At 35.2% G+C, this 20,495-nt stretch overlaps 3 protein-coding genes across 3 annotated transcripts; all 3 read left to right on the plus strand.

Annotated features, from left to right (window-relative positions):
* The first annotated feature begins 1,254 nt into the window (after positions 1–1,254).
* Positions 1,255–1,713, plus strand: LOC148578613 (uncharacterized). The gene has a single exon (XM_088503124.1). It carries the CDS (start codon positions 1,255–1,257, stop codon positions 1,711–1,713), a length of 459 nt encoding a protein of 152 aa, XP_088359250.1.
* A 300-nt stretch (positions 1,714–2,013) lies between these two features.
* LOC148578614 (uncharacterized) lies at positions 2,014–2,682 on the plus strand. The gene has a single exon (XM_088503125.1). It carries the CDS (start codon positions 2,014–2,016, stop codon positions 2,680–2,682), a length of 669 nt encoding a protein of 222 aa, XP_088359251.1.
* A 4,275-nt stretch (positions 2,683–6,957) lies between these two features.
* On the plus strand, positions 6,958–8,569 carry LOC107636498 (uncharacterized). Its single transcript, XM_088501936.1, has one exon. It carries the CDS (start codon positions 7,032–7,034, stop codon positions 8,172–8,174), a length of 1,143 nt encoding a protein of 380 aa, XP_088358062.1. The 5' UTR covers positions 6,958–7,031; the 3' UTR covers positions 8,175–8,569.
* Positions 8,570–20,495: the final 11,926 nt, after the last annotated feature.

Genomic DNA, 20,495 nt, shown 5'->3' on the forward strand with positions numbered 1-20,495 from the left:
CTTGCCACGGTTTATGAAGGGATCTGTAAATGCAAAAATCTTTGTTACTTGCCACGGTTTAAGAAGAGAAAAATTCTATATATATGAGTGAGATTCAAGCTGTTGAAGAGGATCATTTTTACAATGGCAAGTGAGGAAGAGAGTTTTCTTGTCTTAGTACATTGCTCTGGGAAAATTCAAAGAAGCAAAAAATACAGTGTGAAGTTTACTGATAGAGAACCGTTGAGTGTATTTATTAGTTCATCAAGCACTTTGTCAGATGTAAAGAATAACATCTTGCAGAAGCTTGGGGTATTTGGGAGCAAGTGGGTGAAGGACCTATTCTACAAGATTTCCATCGCAGTTGTGTCGACCGGTGTTAAGTATGATACGTTTGTGATAGCTGCCGATGAAGATATTCAGGTTCTGTTTCGTTGTGTTAGGAGTTTTCCAGAGGTCAGAATACACGAGCTGTATGTGAAGTTGGAGGATGGTGTTGATAATTCTGGGGCATCATCTCCGGTTCATAGCTCGACTGCCGTGGGTGGTGCATCTAGTTCGATGCTTGCGGCCGCACCAACTGTTCCGCAGGTTGCATCCCCTTCCTTTGCGGCTGATTTAGATCGAACGGAGGCGGTTGCTTCCGTACCGTTCGAGAATCGTGGGGTCCGGCAACAGACATTTGAGGTGGATACTAGTGTTGGCATTATTCACGATGTTCAAGGGTTCAGGGAACCTGATCGAGTTAAGAATGCAATGCAGGACGATGACTCTGACCAGGAGCCTGTAGATATAATTGGGGACAGCGATGATGATACAGGTGCCAATCCATATACATAGCATGGCCCTTCAAGTTCTGGCACACAGCAGTACCCTCCGCACTTCTCCACTCTAAACTTGGAGGCTTTGGGGCAACAGGCAGACGGAGGTGCTACTATTGGGGGCTCTTCTACAGAGTTTCAGATTGGACAATCATTCTAAAATAAAGATGAAGCTGTTTTGAGTGTGAAGGACTATAGCATCCATCGAGGTGTTGAGTACAGAGTGTTAGAGTCGGATCATCTGAAGTATCATGGGAAATGCAAGGGGTTCGGCAAGGGTTGTAGTTGGTTGATTCGCATATCGTTTCGTGCACGAAAGGGCACTTAGGAGGTCAGGAGGTACAACAGTCCGCACATTTGCTTGGCCTCCTCCATTTCCAGTGATCACCGACAGCTTGATTACCACGTTATCTGTGCGAGGATTTATCCGTTGGTTAGGGCGGATGCTGCGGTAATGGTAAAGGTCTTGCAACAAGCAACGAAAGCCGATTATGGGTTCAGGCCTAGTTACAGGAAAGTTTGGATGGCAAAACAGAAGGCAATAGCACAAATATATGGAGATTGGGAAGAGTCGTATGCCAAGTTGCCACGTTGGATGCTAGGGGTCCAGTCGACCATGGCTGGGACAGTTACAGTGTTGAAGACCTCTCCTATTAGAGTTGGGGATCAGGTTGATGAGTCTACAGTGTACTTTCATCATCTTTTCTGGACATTTTCACCATGCATTGAGGCCTTCCGACGTTGCAAGCCCCTCGTGAGCATTGACGGTACCCACTTGTATAGCAAGTATGGAGGCACGTTGCTGTTGGCGATAGCGCAGGATGGGAACTCGAACATCCTCCTGATAGCATTCACCCTTGTGGAGGGAGAAAATGCGGAGTCATGGTCCTTTTTCTTGTCCAACCTACGATAGCATATGAACAGGCATAATGGCATCAAGGCTGCCCTTGAGGTCCCCGAGAATGGTTGGCTGCCTCCATGTGCTTTTCGAGCGTTCTGTATTCGTCATGTGGCGGCAAATTTTAGCCCAAGCTTCAAAGGGAAAGACGCAAGGAGGATGTTGGTGAATGCTGCCTATACAAAGACTGAAGCAGAGTTTTATTACTGGTTTGACATTATGCGGACTGAGAATCCAGCCATGTGTGATTGGGCAAATCGGATGGAATATGACAAGTAGACCCAGCATCAGGATAGCGGGAGATGGTTTGGGCACATGACAACCAACATTAGTGAATGTGTGAATTATGTCCTAAAGGGAACTCGCAACCTTCCGGTCACTTCATTGGTTAAGTCAACTTACGGGAGGCTTGCTGAGCTATTCGTGGTCTGCGGACAGATGGCGGAGGCACAACTGGGGACCGGGCATGAATTTTGTCAGGCGTTGGTGAAAGCAATAGAGCAAAACATGAGAAACTCCAGGTGCTTCACCGTCACGTTATACGACAGGCACCAGTCGGAGTATACGGTGGCTGAAACGACACCGACTGGAAACTTCTCGCTAGGTAGCTATCGAGTTTCTCTTAAGGAGCACACATGCGACTGTGGCTACTTTCAGGCTCTGCATTACCCATGTTGTCACGCCATTGCATGTTGCGCTCACTCGCGTTTGAATTGGGCGTCATATGTTCCTGAGGTGTATCGTATGAGTGAGGTGTTCAACGTGTACAAGCATGGGTTTGTTTTGCCTATCCCAGAAGGCCTCTGGCCCCCATATGCTAGTCCGACTGTCATTCCCAATCCTAACATGAGGCGTGCAAGAGATGGACGTTTGAAGGCAACCAGGTTCTGCGGTAGCATGGATCAGCATGCTGAAAACCACCCGAAGCGCTGTGGACTCTGCCGTCAGCCTGGTCACACGCGGAGGAACTGTGACCAACGATGACATACTGCTGCTGGGGATGCTTAGATTTTATCTGGTTTTTTTTGTTGATGTTCTGTACCTTGTGTTAGGAATGCTAAAGTTGTTTAATGTTAGTTGTTAAGTTTGTATGTTAACTCATTTTATTTTAGATGTTTAATTGAAACACATTGGTCGACTAATGAAAGAGCTAAATAGTTGTTATAAATGGGTCATAACCATATATCATAAAACATATGTATCACACATACATGTCTACCACTATATAACAATAGTCTCATACATAAGAACCTAAACATGCTGCGCAGAAGATAATGAAACATAATTTCTACCATATGTAAAAACAACACAATCCTAACCAGAATCATCGATGGTGTCATTGTCATCAAGGTCGAAACCACCCAGCAAGTGAGATCCGGTGCCACATCTAGGAGGACGCTGCAACCTCGTCGGTCGTTGAACATGCTCTGCTGCGGATGTATGTGGCGGAACGGCGCTGAATGCTGACTGGGGAGTCCCACCCAAAGTGAACCATGGGTCATATGGAGATGCTGCAGGCTCATTGAGATCCACCGGCATCTGAGGCTGAACATCCTGACTCCGTGGCTGGTACTTGGCAAACTGGGACTGAACATCCGGCATCTGTGGCCTACAATGGGTCGCATCGTCGTCCCTCAGCATGTCTGCTATATCCATAAAGAACTCTGACTAACTAACATGATCCCCAATGTCCATGCCGACGTCTGCGGTAGGAAAATTAGTGCGCCACCTCTCAACAAATGCGCTAAGTAGAGGCTCATCAACCCAAAACCACTGACTGTTCAGCCTAGCCAAGTGATACAAGTCCGCGGTCTCCAGATACGGTATAATTCATTCGTGTAGAGGCATATTCTGTTGTCTCCTAACACAGGTAATAACCCTAGTACGCTCAACATGTGGATAAGGAATTATTTCGACACTCAAGAAATCCAAAAAATTTATGGTTCATTAACGACAAAACTAATTTACCACACATCAAAACATAAAATAGAGTGATTCACATATATCATGTAATCCTCATCATACTTGAAATATTAATAAGAGTAAATCTAATTTAAAAAATTTAGTATAAACATACAACTTGAGCATATATATTCTTTATCCATAACTGACACACGACATTTTTTATTTCCCATATTGGTTTCTTATTTTCTCTAACAACAACAACAACAACAACAATAATGATAACAATAATAATAATAAGGTAGTATAACTAACCTCTTGGTCAATGTTTCCAGCTACGTGCGCAACGCCATTTAATCGGTAACAATAATAATAATAATAATAATAATAATAATAATAATAATAATAATAATAATAATAATAATAATAATAACAAGGTAGTATAACTAACCTCTTGGTCGATGTTTCCAGCTACGTGCGCAACGCCATTTAATCGGTACATGCGAGCTTCGTCTTCCATGGCTCCACCACCCAAAGGCTGAAAAGCACCCCAAAGACTTCCCCAGATGCTCTCTCAAAGTCTCAGAGTCTCAAAAATTTTGGCTGACCACATATGAATCTGTCATGACTTAACGCAGATTATGTATTTATACACCTCCAAGCATAAACCGTGGTAACTTAGGAGGTTTTATGAGCACACAGATTACTTATAAACCGTGGGAAGTTAGCACGGTTTCTACCTATGTTATTCATGCATAATCCGTGGTTACTTACTACGATTTATGTTCATTTTGTCTCATTCATAAACCATGCTTACCTGCCACGGTTTATGTTTAAATTCTAAAACGTGGTAACTTACCACGATTTATATAATAATGAATCAGGACACGCAAGTAAACGTATTGCCATTGTTGTATTTGAGTAAACAATTTTCCATTTCATTTTATTCAAGTAAATTGCCCCTGAACTAATTAAAAATCAAACATTTTCTAAAAATAATAATTATAAATATTTTCTATAAAATATTAAAAATAATAATTAAAAATATTTTCTACAAGTCATTAAAAATTCAAAACTTTATAATTTTACCAAAATTATAATTTTAAATTTTAGTTTTGTTTATTTTAATAATTTGTTGAGCATTTATTACAATAAAAAATTTTAAATTTTTTTAATAACAATCTTAACTTGTATTCTTAGATATAAGAATTCATAATAACTAAATTCAAAATTAATTAATGTTTTATCAAAATTAAATACTAAATAGAATAAAAAAATTATATGAAAACCAATCAATTATCAGCATATTATTGTGGTTAATAGATTCAAAAATGCTAACTGACCAACAAAATATAATGTTTTTGGCAAATATTTCTCTAATTTTAAATATTAAAGACTAAATTCTAAATCTTAATAAATATTTTTAGAAAATATTTGTTTTTTAATAATTTCTAAAAAATATTTATAATTATTATTTTTTTATTTATGATTGAATGTACTCTTTATTGAATTCATTATGGATATTATTAAATGTACTCTTTATTGTACTCTTTATATACGCTTGGATCATATATAAATAGATGTAAATTAATTTGATCTACTATAGTCCAAAATTAATTCGAAGCAGACCCATTCGAATTACTAGGGACGTCCTAGCGTGCATAATTCGAATCACCCTGATTCGAACTACCCTAATACTACATGCAAGCATAATTCAAATTGGACAAATTCGAATCACAAGCATTACTACTAATTCGAATAGGACTAATTCGAATTAGTGTTGGTTTGTCTAATTTGAATGAGACTGATTCGAATTAGATAAGAATGTGCTTTTGGAAGATCCTAGTAATATTTTTCAATTTGGTAGAATTGTGTAATTTGGTCCTTCATTTGATTTAATTGTGCATTTTACCCAATATATAAGGTGCCTATAATAACTATGATAAGATATAAAGTATACAACAAAAAATTGTGTGGCAATCAAATGTGTTCATATGATATATATAATTATTAGCGCTATATACATTGAAGAGACATTTGGTTTGGTGGTAACATGACATTGTTAATCCACACGTTGTGGGTCTATTGGTGGAAGCGCGGGTTTAATGATTGAGTCGGTTGGACCACTGGATGGTCCGGTCCGATTCTAATAACTATGAACGGAAATATTAAAATTTGGCGGCGGTTTAGAACCGCCGCAAAATTGATAGACGTTTAGCGGCAATTATTCCCGCGGTTAGCTAAAACCGCCGCTAAACGGCTCCAGAAACCGCCGCAAAATGTCGGATTTGTTGTAGTGTGTTTTGTTTATTTTTGTTAAAGGTTATTTTTGTGAAATTATTGTTAAATTGGTCCTAAATTTTTTGAAAAATTAATTGCGAAAGATATTCTTAGGGGTGTCTATGGATCGGATCGTATCCGCAGATCCGCGGTAAATATTTGCATTCGATCCGAAAATTGCGGATACGATCCGATCCGCAAATTGATCCGATCCGATCCGATCCGCACCCTTTGCGGATCGGATCGCGGATATCTGCTCTACATCCGCGTATCCGATCCGCGGATCCGCAGATCCGCACAATAATAATTAAAAAAAATATATATATATATATATATATATATATATTTGGTATTATATTTACTTGTTTGTATATTTTAGTTAGTAATTATTATTCATATATTGTATTATTTTATTTTTGTTATTTAAAAAGAATTTGATTAAAAATATTTTAGGAATAAATAAGTTGAAAAGTATGAAAGAAATATTTTTATTGAATTTTTTTACATTGAAATATGATTAAAAAGAGAATGTTTAATTATGCGGATATATCCGATATCCGATATCTGATCCGATCCGCACATTTGCGGATCGGATCGGATCGGATCCGGCACTAAAAAATGCGGATATCATATCCGATCTAATCTGATGGAAATTGTGCGGATCGGATCGAATTTTTGGCCATATCCAATCCGATCTGATCCGCGGACACCGCTAGATATTCTAATAGTTATATATTCTAATTATATACATTTCCTTCATTTTCACCATTTTTATTTTCATAAATAATTTTGTTAGCATTTAGTATAAATAATTGTTTTTTCTAAATATAAAACTAATTTAAAATATATTTAAATATTTTATTAATATGTAATATCCTAAATATATTCTAATAGTTATATATATTATTTTTGTGTACATCATGGTATTCCTTTTGCATCTTTGTTTTCGTGAGTTTGGTACATATTGAACTACAGAAACAAAATCGTGCATGGCTAAATTTAATTCATATCTATATATATGATGACTTATCTACTAAAAGATTATAAGAAATTTTGTACAGTTACGTTTTTTAGTGTATTGTATGGTATTGCTATAAGGATGGTTGCATGGGGAAAAAGGTCCCACCCGAGCGGGGCAATATTGAAAATGTATGTATGTATGGGTGGCTGTTTTAAATATTTGGTCTGCTCCTTCAACTCCACGCTCTCATTTCCTCTCATCTCATCTTTTAATTTCTTGTGCGTCTCTTAAAACAAACAAACAAACAAACATGGACACCAAAAGCCCGCAACCTCGAACAAGAACAACAACCTCTGATGATTGCCCGCCAAAGTCGCCGGAGTTTGAGTTCTGGATGGTCCGAAACCCGTCTTGTCCCCAACCCGACATCCTGTCCGCCGATGAACTCTTTGTCGACGGCGTCCTCCTTCCTCTCCACCTTGTCTCTTCGAAAACCCAAATCCTTAACACCGACACGCAACAAACATCTACTTCCTCATCACAGCCGGACCCGCCTCCACCTCCTGAGCCATCTGCCTCCATAACCGACTCCTCACCCGCCGCAGCCACGCTCTCTTCTTCCAAGCGCTGGAGAGACATTTTCAGGAAGAGTAGTGAAAAGAAGAACTCGGAGAACAACAACAGTGCACAAGAGAACGATAATGAGAAAGACAAAGCCAAGAAGAAAGACAGGAAAGGCGGCGCCTCCACGGCTTCAGCGGCGGAGCTGAATATCAACATATGGCCATTCTCCAGAAGCAGGTCAGCGGGGAACGCAGTGACCCGGCCCAAGCTCTTTCCCGGAGCTCCGGTGACCCGCAAGACGAACAGCGCGCCTTGTTCTCGGAGCAATTCCGCCGGAGAATCCAAGTCCAGGAAGTGGCCCAGTAGCCCGGGTCGGGGCGGGGTCCATTTAGGGCGGAGCAGCCCCGTTTGGCAGGTCCGGCGTGGTGGCTCCACTTCCAAGAACACAGAACCACTGTTTCTCAACCACGAAAAGTGGTCCAAAAGAGAAACCTCCACGGTGGGTCGCCGGAGTAAAGTCTCGTCTTCCGGCGGGGAAGGTGGAAAAGCGAGAGTTTTGAACATAAATGTTCCGACATGCATTGGTTACCGAACCCATTTGAGCTGCAGAAGTGATGTGATGAACAGTGCCGTTGGTTCTAACAGTACTGTTCGTCCCAGTAACGGTAACGGTAACGGTAACAGTAACGGTGCTGACGGTGGTAATGTTGGTTCTAAGCTTTTCAATTTGCGCAGCCTCTTCAAGAAAACCCTTCTAACCTCTCACTAGTCATTTCATCTTTAGCTGAGCCAATGTCTATAATTATCTAGTTTAATTTAACTAATTGCCTACTAGACGTGTATATGGATTAAAATTTTATGGATAAATGTATCACGTGGTATAATTTTTACATTTATAGTTCATCCATAAAATTTTATTTCCTAATTGACTATTTATTATTATTATCTTATTTTTGTTCCTATATATTGCTGTAAAGAAAGCTACAAGTCTACCTTTTCTCACACCGTGTTTTGGATGTAACTCAAAAAAGTATCTGTTCTGACTTGGAACTTTAGGATTTTGAATAGATGGGTTACTGTCATGGCTAGCTACGGAATGTATGTATATTTTAATTAATTAACTAAATTAAATCGTGTTCTGACTTTCCTTCAGTCTATATATATCTGCAAGTGAGGCTATGAGTCTATGACTTAGGTCACTGTTTTCTACCCTTTATTTTAATTTTTAATGCTGTCATATTTCATTCTGAGTGTACGTCAGAACTCAGAACTGAATAGAGGATGTGCTTTTGGGTATTGGGAGTTGAAAGAATCAAAAGAAACGAGTATATTCGAAGTGGTGTTTGTTTGTGATTATTTTATGAATAATAATAATAATTTTCTCATGGAATGCTTGTGAATTGTGATTGTACATTTGAAGTGGATAGTAAGATAGCAAGGAGGAAGGAGGAGATGCTTGTGGTTATTTAAGATATTTGAAGTACGTACGAAATGGCTGAGTTGCTTTGTAGTTGAAATGAAGGCTCTTAATTGAAGCAGTCTGTAATGTCATTCATGTACACACCAACCTCTTAAAAACGATTTAATAGCGGTTGCTTTTGTCCTTCTTCCTGTAAAGTCATCAGACTTTGCTAGCTAGCTAGCTAGTTTAGCTTTGCATCATACTATCATAGTCTTCCCCAAGTTTGATTAAAGAATCAAGGCTTCTGTTCAAATTTGGTAATTACTTCCTGACTAGATGTGTTATTATTTTTAGATTGAATCGATCAGGCGAGTGAAGTAGTTGTAAGAGGACTCTCACGTTTAAGTTAGTTCAATATGTGAGTGATGTATTTTGGATACAGAAAAACATACCTACTTCTGGGTACTTTTCCATTTTATGATTACATCATAAATTACAGTTTTGCCTTTAAGAACACTATTCATATGTCATCAATTGGATTTTATAAGATTTCATTTGTTTCATCTCTTAATAAAAATGGTCTTAGATCAGACCGTTGCCTCAAAATGCTCTAAACTGTCAGTTTTCCGATATGGATTTGGGCTTTTGGATCCATTCCAAATTTCAAAAGGTTAGTCTTCTCAGGCTACCAGTTTAATGAGACTGGGCCGTAAGGGCCAGATCCGCTTCAAATCAGTTTCTTATAAAAGCAATGCTGTATGACTATTTTTTTTTTTACTACTTCATCAACAAAGATATTTTTATACATAGTAAAAAATATAATATTACTTAAATTCTAAATCTTAAACTTTAAATATTAAATTTTAATTCTTAAATCATAATAATATGAATAAAGTATTAACCTAAAATAATAACTAATATTAATAAAAAGTATTGACTCCAAAGTCCAAATCCAAACATTTCTACTCGACCAACCCAAAAGAATTTTAAATCTACGTAGAATAATAGATTTTGAAAGGTCGGAGCTTTTGGGAGTTTTTCATGTTTCCGGATGTCAACCTTAATTAATTTTTGTCCGTTAGATATCTTTATTTCGTAAAACCAAAGCCCAATAAAACGGTAGGAGAAACCCCATGAATTGGACGTTTCAGTGCAATGAGTTGTATGGTAATTACCTAAATTAATTCCAAAGATTTTAAAAGTAGACATTTTAGTTTTAAAAAATATATATACAAAATTAATTTTTAAAATTTTATTTTGACAGACAAATCAGTTTTCAGTTTATTTTTTAAAAATTTTAAAATGAGACATTTTAGTCTCTAAAAAAATTAATACACAGATCAATCTCCAAAATTTTATTTCAACAGACAAATCAGTTTTTCATAAAAAAAAAGTAAAATAAAGTTATTATTATTATTATTATTAATTACACAATAATACTGTACCATAATTTCTTATTTTTTTTAGCAAAAACAATAATAAATGTATTCATTAAATTTATATATATATATAGATATACTCACTCAACAACAACAACAACAACAATAATAATAATAATAATAATAATAATAATAATAATAATAATAATAATAATAATAATTAAATTATTAGATATTATTTTACAAGAAATTTAAAGTTAAAACCATTTGATATTTTGTATTTAATATAATCAAAAGATGTCTTATTTTAAAAAACATGTTTGTATTAAAAGAAAAATATTTTAATTTGAATTTCAAAGTATCATTATTCACCTTATTTTTTTCTAACGAAAAGAGTGTATTAATATACTAGTGTCATCATTCACATGCATAAAATTAAATTAATAATAATAAAGGTTGAGATATAGTAAAAGTAAAATGGACGAAGACTATTAGGTCTGACATAGAAAAACATTGGAGATTAATCTGTATTATTTTTTTTTTTTGAAACTAAAATGTCTGCTTTTAAAATTTTTAGGAATTGATTTGAATACTTATTCTACTGAAAAATAAATTGAGAACTGATTTATCTGCCGGAATAAAATCTTAGAGATTGATTTATATATTAATTTATTTTAGATTAAAATATTCGTTTTTAAGATTGTTAAGTAATTACTCTATTATTTAACTTCCAAAAAAAGGAGGACTGATATATGATATACATAATTAAGGGATCCAAAAAGCTGTGAATTCTTTTTCGTAAGCCAGTAAGTAAACTGCTTAGTGACTAGAAGGAAGTACCCAATAAGTCACTATTATTATATGCTAACTTCTAAGTCCTCAAATAATAAAACTTGCTAAATCTAATTGGTTGGACTAAGTGAGAAACAAAAAAATAGCTATAGTAAGCGTATGGAACATAAATTTAGGAGTGAGTACTACAAATGATATCATCCTAAATCTTAGTTACATCCGTTTGTCCATGTATCTCAAGATGCTATGATTAAATTACTTTTGTATATAGTCGAATTGGTCGGGTACCTAAGTAAATGGTCCTTTGCGCAATTGCGCTTCTACTCTCTTTTTCATTCCTTTCGCTTTCTTTGATTCTCCACTTTTCCTTACCTAATTAATATCACTGGTAAAGTTATCCAGAAAGTGAAAAAATTATATATATAACGCTCCTGCCTAACAAATGGGAAAAGAATAATTAACTTCCTCAAGTTCTGGTATGTCCTGCATAGACATTATTTACAAGTATATCAGCATATATCCATATTTAAAAAAATTTGTTAAAAATTAATTTTGGAAGATGAGTTATTTATAATCTGTAAAAATTTTAAATTTTTACAAATTATTAATAAATTTATTTTTAAATTTTTTTTAACAGTAACAATTAAATAGAAAAAGATTATTATTAAAAGTAAAGTCACAAGAAGAAAAAATCATTACAATACGATTTTTTTTTTTTTAAATAATATTCCACAGAAAATAAGAGAAAAGAATGATAATGTTGATAGTGTTGATAATGATAGAAGAGATAATAATGATGGCAAAATATGATTGGATAATTAAAACTAGCAAGACACCTGTGCATAGCACAGGTAATACAAATGCAATATAATGAGATGAAGTTAAGGTGTATTTGGTTTTTTATTTGGTGTTCAAAATCAAAGAGCATCATTATGATTTAGAAAATTATGTAAATTTTAAAGCATTTAAAATCGATTTATATAAAGAAAAAGGGATAAGTGAGAAAGTTGATATTATTCTGTTATTCCTGAGTAATATTTTGATGATATAAATAATAGAATAAAATAGATGGCATATATTTTGATGATTGTGATTGACTAAGGTTTGATTTGTAGAAAATATGAATATGGAAAAATGAATTTAGCAAAAGAATTTATGTTTTAAACGTAGGAATAGTAGTTGTGAATTAATAACTAATACGTACTAATAATTGAAATGAATTTCTGACTGTGCAAAAGATATGAAAATGACATAAGTTTACGGTAATAGAAATACAAATAAAGAGTTAGAGTGAGATTACTAAAATGAGCAATATGAGTCTTAATTCCTTGTTGATGGTAAGATATCTGATATCTCATATGGCAAGATTTCAAGTATTTAAAATTGAAGATTTGGATGTTCTCGCTAGATCTGTAAGATTGAGCCAAATATAAGAAAATTATACATTATGATATAAATTGCAATAAAGAAACAATGTTGGTGAAATGTAGCATTGTGGTTGGCAATAAAGTTATAACAATGTGAACTAAGGAATAAATTGCATTTTATGAGCGAAAATTGATGTATATATAAATCATAAAAACTTTAAAAAATACCTGATGTTGAACGCATTGTCATATATTTCTAAAGACTTCAGGGTAGACAACATTCTCAATCTTGTCTGTGTTTTCGTCATGAACAATCAGAATTTTCAATCCTTTCTTATTTGTCACTTTTGAGATGACAACATAAAATTGGCCATGTGTGAAAACAAGTTTTTAGTAGTAATCTCACGTGGTCTAAGGATTATTGTTGACTTTTGTTTATTGTCATTGATGGAACTAAGAGCGAAGAATCTATACTACAATATGATAAAAAATTATATTTCTACATCATATCAAGGAATCTATCCGTTTTATCATATACCTTTCCTAAAAACCATTAGCAATACATAGGGCTGGTAATTCATACTCTACCCGCGGGTACTCAACCCAGTTCAACCCATTCGGGTAGGGTAGGCTATCCGACCCGCTGCGGGTAGGGTAGGGTACGGTCCGGGTATGCCTGCGGGTAGGGTACCTATCCTACCCGCACCTCATATATAACACATATTTTATAAAAATTAGGTATATAGTGAAGGAAGTGAGAGTTGAATCCACAACCTCCCTTATGCAATGACTTACAATAAATGAACAACCACTAAAACTAGTTAGTTAATTTAGTAATTTAGAGTATTAATTTTTTATTTTTTATGTTATTAATATGTATAAAATTCGAAATGATTGAATTTTATATTTACTTTGAAAAAATTTGATATTTCTGCAGGTAGGGTAGGGTAGGGTAGGATTTAGAATTTTAGGGTGCGGGTAGGGTTAAGGTTGAGAGATTTTGAACCCGCAGGTAGGATAGGGTAGAGTTTTAATAAAATATTCAACCCGCGGATAGGGTTTACCCTACCCTACCCATTGCCAGCCCTAGCCAATACACCACTATACTTAACTTAAAGTTTAAAGCAACTCTAAGCAAACAACAATATTCGACATGCATAGTCTGTTCTAATGTCATCTAAATGCATCAAACAAAATTATAACTCAGAATCAACAAAAAAATAAAATTAAATTTCAAGATGAAATATCTACCGTATATTCTATGGATCAAAAATACCCAAGAGCCTATGATAATACATACCAGATTGCTAACCTATTTTTTGCAGAATTGTGTGAATATGGAATAAGTGGAAGCAATTTTAAGAAAAATGCTAAAACAGAGAATTTTATAACAAAGCAAGCTAATTGACAAAGCAAGCCAATCTGAGAAAAATATGACGCTTAACACAGAGGACCATTGCAAGGACAGTGAAAACATAAACAATGACAAAAACACAATGCTAATAACTACTAAGCTAGAATGCTGACAAAAGATTTGTCTCATCACGACTTCTTAAAGAAACCAACACCATCACTAAGATATAAACTGATCAAACCATCTTTTTCTTTCCACAATTTCTCTTAAATGTTTTGTTCGAGGATGCTTGAACATTTGCAGACACAGATGCTTTTACCGTGGAGCCATCACATGTATCAACACAAGATCTCTTGGCTGGAGCCTAATAGGAGCTGTTGCCATTGCTCTTAACAGCAGAATCCTAGGGTTCACAAAAACTCAACAATTAGTCAATCCAACTATGACCTACCTTTTCATTAGAATCACATATCTTTGCATAGAGAAATCTAATGATAAAAAGAACTACAGATAAATTGGTTAACTTGGAAAGACAAAATGCAACATGTCCATTGGTTTCATCATCCGTTTCAGTAATAGGGGTATTTGCTTGCATTTCATTAAACTGTAGGATGCACGATAAATTTAAGGGATCATTAGTTTCAACATTAAAGTCTTCAACACATGTATGTTTTAGTTCATGTGACAACATATACTATATTTACAGAAGCATCACAAGAGTTAGCACAACCAAAACTGGACATGAGGTACTCATTATATGAAAGTTTAATGACGTTGTACACCCCTCCACGGTATTTATATTCTTGTAGGTGATGTTAAGCTTGAATAAGAACTTTTTGTCAATGATATTCTCCAAGTATTTAGGGTATGACTCTGTTTTTTTCCACTTCTTTACATGCACATTATCATTTCTTTGTCAGTTGCAGAACCTTATTTGACATGACAAATTTTTTTTTAAGTCGAATGTTGAAGACTTACACATAACTCTTTAACTTTCACAGCAGCCTTTCCCACCATTTGCTCTACTTCTTTGTTCCAAAGAAGGAGCTTCATACAACTACTTCCATTAGTCACAGTAATTTGTAGCTGATACTTGCATGAACATCTCAGCAGCACATTACCCCTAACAATAAGATATCACCACATGCAGCTACAGAGAATTTGCCAGTTCATGATGTAAATCAGTTGCTTAGAGAAGCTAAAAAAGATTGCTCGTCTAACAACTAATCTTAGCATAGCCTTAAAACCTACACGCCTACAATGATAACACCAATACCTATCTTTGTTCTCTACAACCTTCTTCAGACATGTCTTGCACGATGTATAGAACCAGCCATCTTTACCAACTTCTATGGATACAACATTGCCAACAATCCAACACGAGGTTTCCTAACAAAATGCTCCAAGATCAATAAAAAAATGGTTACGGCTTAAATAATCACGAAGCAACCTTACCTGAGTCATATTAAGGACCTCCTTTATAGTTTGCATTGGGACAATACCTGCACTGATCTCATCTGCCACAGAGTATTGAGGTTGTGTCTTAAGTTGAGTTATCCGTTGCCAATTTGTGGACACAACCAAAAGAGTTTATGTAGGTCAATATTCTTTTTAAATTTTAATTCCTAAACGCATAATAAAGCAGCAATTTAGGCACTCATGAGACAAACCTTTTCTTGAAGTCAATAACCTTAGGAAGGTTAGATTGAAGTAGCATTTGGAGACATAGTAAGTAATTTGAATATTCACAGAACTTAAGTATACATTGGACTTAAAGAGTTGAACCATGATTATGAAAGGCTCCCTATCATCTCGTTGGAGGTGTGGAACCACTTGGTCAACCAATTCTTTTAATTTTGGGAAAGTATGAGGAGCCAATGAAATATTTGTACAATATGTACAATGGAGGTTTAGGGAGTATTAGAGATATAATTATTAGTGTTACCTTTTTCCATCAGCTGAAGCTTTTGGGATAAGTGGTATCATGACATGGTATTAGAGCTCTAGATCTGAAAGATCAAGAGTTTGATCCTTGGTGAATCCAAAAATCAGTTCAAGTTTTTTGGAAGATGTTTATTATCCTTAGTCTCAGATGGTTATTCTAGATAGTATGGGGATGTTCATTTTGTAACTCAATAGCCCATTGTACATATTGTACAAATAGTCCATTGTCTCCCTAGCGGGACTCTTTAATTTTTTGTTTCCTAGAAAGAAACACATACAAAATTCCTTAGATGATTTTTTCACAGTTCATACCCATCATAAGCTTTATCTAAATGATTGGAAACCATAGCAAAATTTACACCTTCAATACAGTACAAATATAAAACATTACTCTAGGTTTTCCAACTGTAGTGCAATACGCTTGCTTTCCTGATCCGTCGGGTAATCATGTCCCTCCTTTGCAACAACATCTCCTATGTAATTTGCGTTCCACAATATATACGTTTAAATATAAAACTATATAAAAGTTCCTAATTATAGCAGCACTGAATAAGCACTATAAGAATTTAACTTACCAAACAATAGATTTCATCACTTGGACCATTTGCCTCAAGTTCAACAAATGGACGAAAGTTAAATGGGTTAAAAGTGAAAGTCTCAATGGGTAAGACTACTGTAACAACCCTAATTTTCGAGTACGCGAGATCTTTTCTGAAGACACGGATTTCTCCGAAAGATCAGTAAAGGAAACACCTCTTCTGTATCATCAAGCATCTCAATCCTCATTGTCATTATATTATCTTTAACTCAGGACCTTAGTTGAGACAAGCCCGACAACGCAATCGCGAAGAACCTAGTTTTTGAACCGTATCGGTTAGGAGTTCTGATTCTAGTTTTCGTAAATAGTCTCAGTTTGACGAACCGGACTCGACTCATGAGAGAAGAGAGATAATAGTATAATATTATCATTATATTAGTATTAGAATATGCTTGAATGATATTATAAGGTTACCTGGTCTGTTTTAGTTAAAAACAGGAAATCGGTTTAACCGGGTTCACAGTTTACTGGTGCAGCTTAGCACCAGCACTCTCTGATGACTTTAGCAATGCTAAGGTCTCATCATACATGTTTTATTCTCATAATAAATATGTTACTAGTGTCATTTATGCTAGTATCTCAGAAAATAATTTTTAGAGATGTTTTTACAAGTGTTCCGATACATCTAGTTTTAGTAGTTATACACCTGAGATATTTTAATATTATTTTAACCCACCTCCAAGCCAACCAATCAAAACTCACCTTACACCCCCAAAACACTCCAAGGATGTTCATTTACTCCATTTGGCCGAAATTGAAAGGAGAAAAAAGAGAGAAAACTTCATGAACACTTAATCTTCAAAACTTGATTTCTTCTGAACCAAAACTCAAATCAAAACTCCGATTTCACCAAAATGATCCTCTCTTCTTCCTCTACATAACCATGTAACTTATCAAGGCTGGAAATAAGGTGAGATGGCTGTTCCTTTCCCCTTTCAATTCGGTTTTCAAGGAAACATGCTTAAACATGTGTTTTCTTGATGTTCTTCCTTAGGAATCATGCTTAACTTGACTTGAGGGCCAAGAAACGTGACTTTTCAGCAAGTCTAAGGTTATAAATCACCTCATAACGTGCTAAGGGAGATTTGGTTAGTTGAGAGTTTTTGGATTTAAAGTTGTTCTTGATGTGATTTAGGAGGAAAAAGTGCTAAAGGACCACCTGAAAGTCTAACTGAATTAGGAGCAGCAAAACCAGGTAGGGTGTAACGAATTTAATCTTGATTTATTGTGTTTGAGATGTGTGATTATGATATGGTTTGGTTATACTTGAAATTGATTGCTTATATGAGTTATTCTTGGTGAAAGTTTGTTGAAATTTTGATGAAATTTAATGATATTTAAGCTATGAATGTTGTTCTTGAGGGCTGCTAGAAAAACAAACCCTAATACTTAAATTGGGGTTCAATTTGTGTTGAAATCATGTGGAAAAGATGGGGCTTTAGTGGCTGCAATTTTATTTTGAGTTATGGTAAAAATCGGTTGCTGAAAAGACTGAAAAACGGATAAAAACAGAGAAAGAATCTGAAGAATTTACGAAGAACATGAAGAACACTTTGAGTGTGGTGAAGAACATTGAAGAACACCTTTTAGATCTTAGAAAGGGCAAGGAATTAAATATTTTGGTGTTTGAGGGGTTATTTTGTAATTTCTGAAAGTTAGGGTAGTTAAAGTAGAAATATTAAAAGTTACGGGTGGTGAAAGGTAAATTTTAAAGGCTAAAAGTAAAAGGTAAGTTAATTTTCAAAAATTAATTATAAAATAATAAATAATAATAAAATATTAAATAATAATATTTAATTAAAATTAATATTTTAATAAAAATAATAAAATAATGCAGAAAAGGCAGTTTTCTGTAAAAGCTTTAGAAAGACAACTTTAAGTGCAGAATCTCATAATTACCTTAATAAAACACTTAGGGAGTTGTAAGAACATATTAGTGAGGCAAAGATAAAAGAAAGATAAAAAGTTAAAGGAAAGATAAAAACCAAAGAAAAGTCTGTAAAGTTTTAATGATAGAAAAACAGACAGAGACTAGTGAACGAACTAGGACAACTTAGTTAGTACTTGAGTGGCGACTAGGATTAGGTATAATATGAAAAGTTAAACTGTTTCAGTATAGACTTAATGAACCTATACTTGGGACATGATAACTATTCATACCGAAATTTACATAAGCTTTAAATACATACGTTAAGCAGAGAAATCAGAGTAAAGTAAAGAGATAAAAGAGATGAGTAATATAACAAATAGATATTTGTTTTGTGTACATTTGTTGCATTAAGGCAACTCCAGAGTTATTTGTTTGTTCATCTGCTGCATTGAGGCAGTCAGATAAATAGTGGTACGACCACAGAACGTTTTCCAGTGCTACACAGCTATTGAAAGCTATACCTGCAACTGATAACCTGGGATCACTTGCAGAGGATATTAATTCATACACGGCTAGAATTCCGCACCTGTAAGGCAGAGTCTGCTTATAGAGGATATGACGCATACGTCGGTTAGTGAGAACTGTACCTATACTGACTGGAAAATCATACCCGTTTCAGCTACTTCGGGTTACGTCGGGAGCGGGTAGAAACCGACAAATGAGCTCATTACCTGCACTAGGGCTAGACATGCATCATATTTGGTTGCGCATTTCCTCTGTTATGATTGTTGTTTGAATGTGTGCTTTCTTTGTTTATATTCTATTATCTGTGTTTGTGTTTGTGTTATTTTCTTGTATTCTTCTGTTTGTGTTCTGCTATCTGTTTTCTCTATCTTCTCTATTTACTGCTTTTTTTGTATTCTGCTATTTATCTGATAAACAACACAGAATTAATGAACTTAAATAATAACCCCAGCCCTACTAAGAACTCCCCATTTCTTACCCCTTCTCTCTCCCTTCCCCCTTCAGATGGAAGCATGAGTACCCCTCCGTAGTTCGCTGATGATCGTTCGCGAAAAGGATTTCGCTCTAGGTAGTCTTCTAAGTCTAGAGTGAATCCCGTTCTCTGTTTATATGTATATACTGTGAGACCAGCCAATGTCTGCACCCCGTTTGTACGTGAACTTTAACCTAAATCCTGAGTACGAGACTCCTGTTGTGTGGCTACTTGATGAGGTACCAGAGAGACGTCCTATGGCAATGTCTGATCGTGCAGAGGAGTAGCAGATGATGTTCTACCTTTTGGTGACGTTCCACCTGACTTGAGTTTTGAAGACCTAGAACGTACTTTCCCTCGCTTTAATAGTTTAGACGGACTAGGCGAGTATAGAGTCTAGGCTAGCCTAGGTGCCAGCTTAGGGACCTCTTGAACAAGTCAGGAGCTGGGATGTTGTATGTATATATATGTATATAGTTATTATCTAGCTATATCTAGGGGTGTTCTAACAGTCTATACTCTAATAAAGGCTAAATCACCGAATGTTGTCTACTACTTGTGATGTATTTATATGTGGTTGTATATAACTGTTTTATCTGTTATTATTTGTGAATTGATTATAAATGATTCTGTTTATTAATTCAAATATTTTCAAAAAAAAAAGTACCTCGCAAACTAACTATGTTTTTAACAACGAATCAGGCTCATATAATAAATAATAGATAATAAATAGGATGACAAATTGGTAGCACTCAGTTTCCGGTGTGTCCTAGGCGTACTGAAAATTGGGTTGTTACAATTTGGTATCAGAGCGGTTCGTTTCCAGTAGAGCCTGGGAAGTGGACTGACTATGCTTCATTGCATACTCTGCTTGTGTGTCTCATGCTGTTAGGGAATCTTCCAGATATATTTGGCATGAATGTCTATGAGTGCTCATTTTGGAAATATTCGTGCCTAACTTGAGATATTAAGACTAATCACCTTAATGTTGATTGTTTGGTATGGATAAAACCTCAATGACTGTGAATAGGCATGGTTTAATCGAGTTTCGAACGACAAATTCGTGCAAGGCACAACTATTTTTATAGCTGTTATGATCTCCATGGCTATAGCTATGTGATATTTAGATGCTGTAAAGAACGAACTGATATCTTCATCAGGATGGCTTGAAGGAAATAGACTGCTTGAAGATGGATTCTGCATGTGAATGAAATTTTGAGGACAAAATTTTCTTTTAGGAGGGTAGAATGTAACAACCCTAATTTTCGAGTACGCGAGATCTTTTCTGAAGACATGGATTTCTCCGAAAGATCAGTAAAGGGAACACCTCTTCTGTATCATCAAACATCTCAATCCTCATTGTCATTATATTATCTTTAACTCAGGA

The sequence above is a fragment of the Arachis ipaensis genome, chromosome B1, assembly GCF_059453495.1.
Source record: "Arachis ipaensis isolate K30076 ecotype BB chromosome B1, ASM5945349v1, whole genome shotgun sequence".
Lineage (NCBI taxonomy): Eukaryota > Viridiplantae > Streptophyta > Magnoliopsida > Fabales > Fabaceae > Arachis > Arachis ipaensis.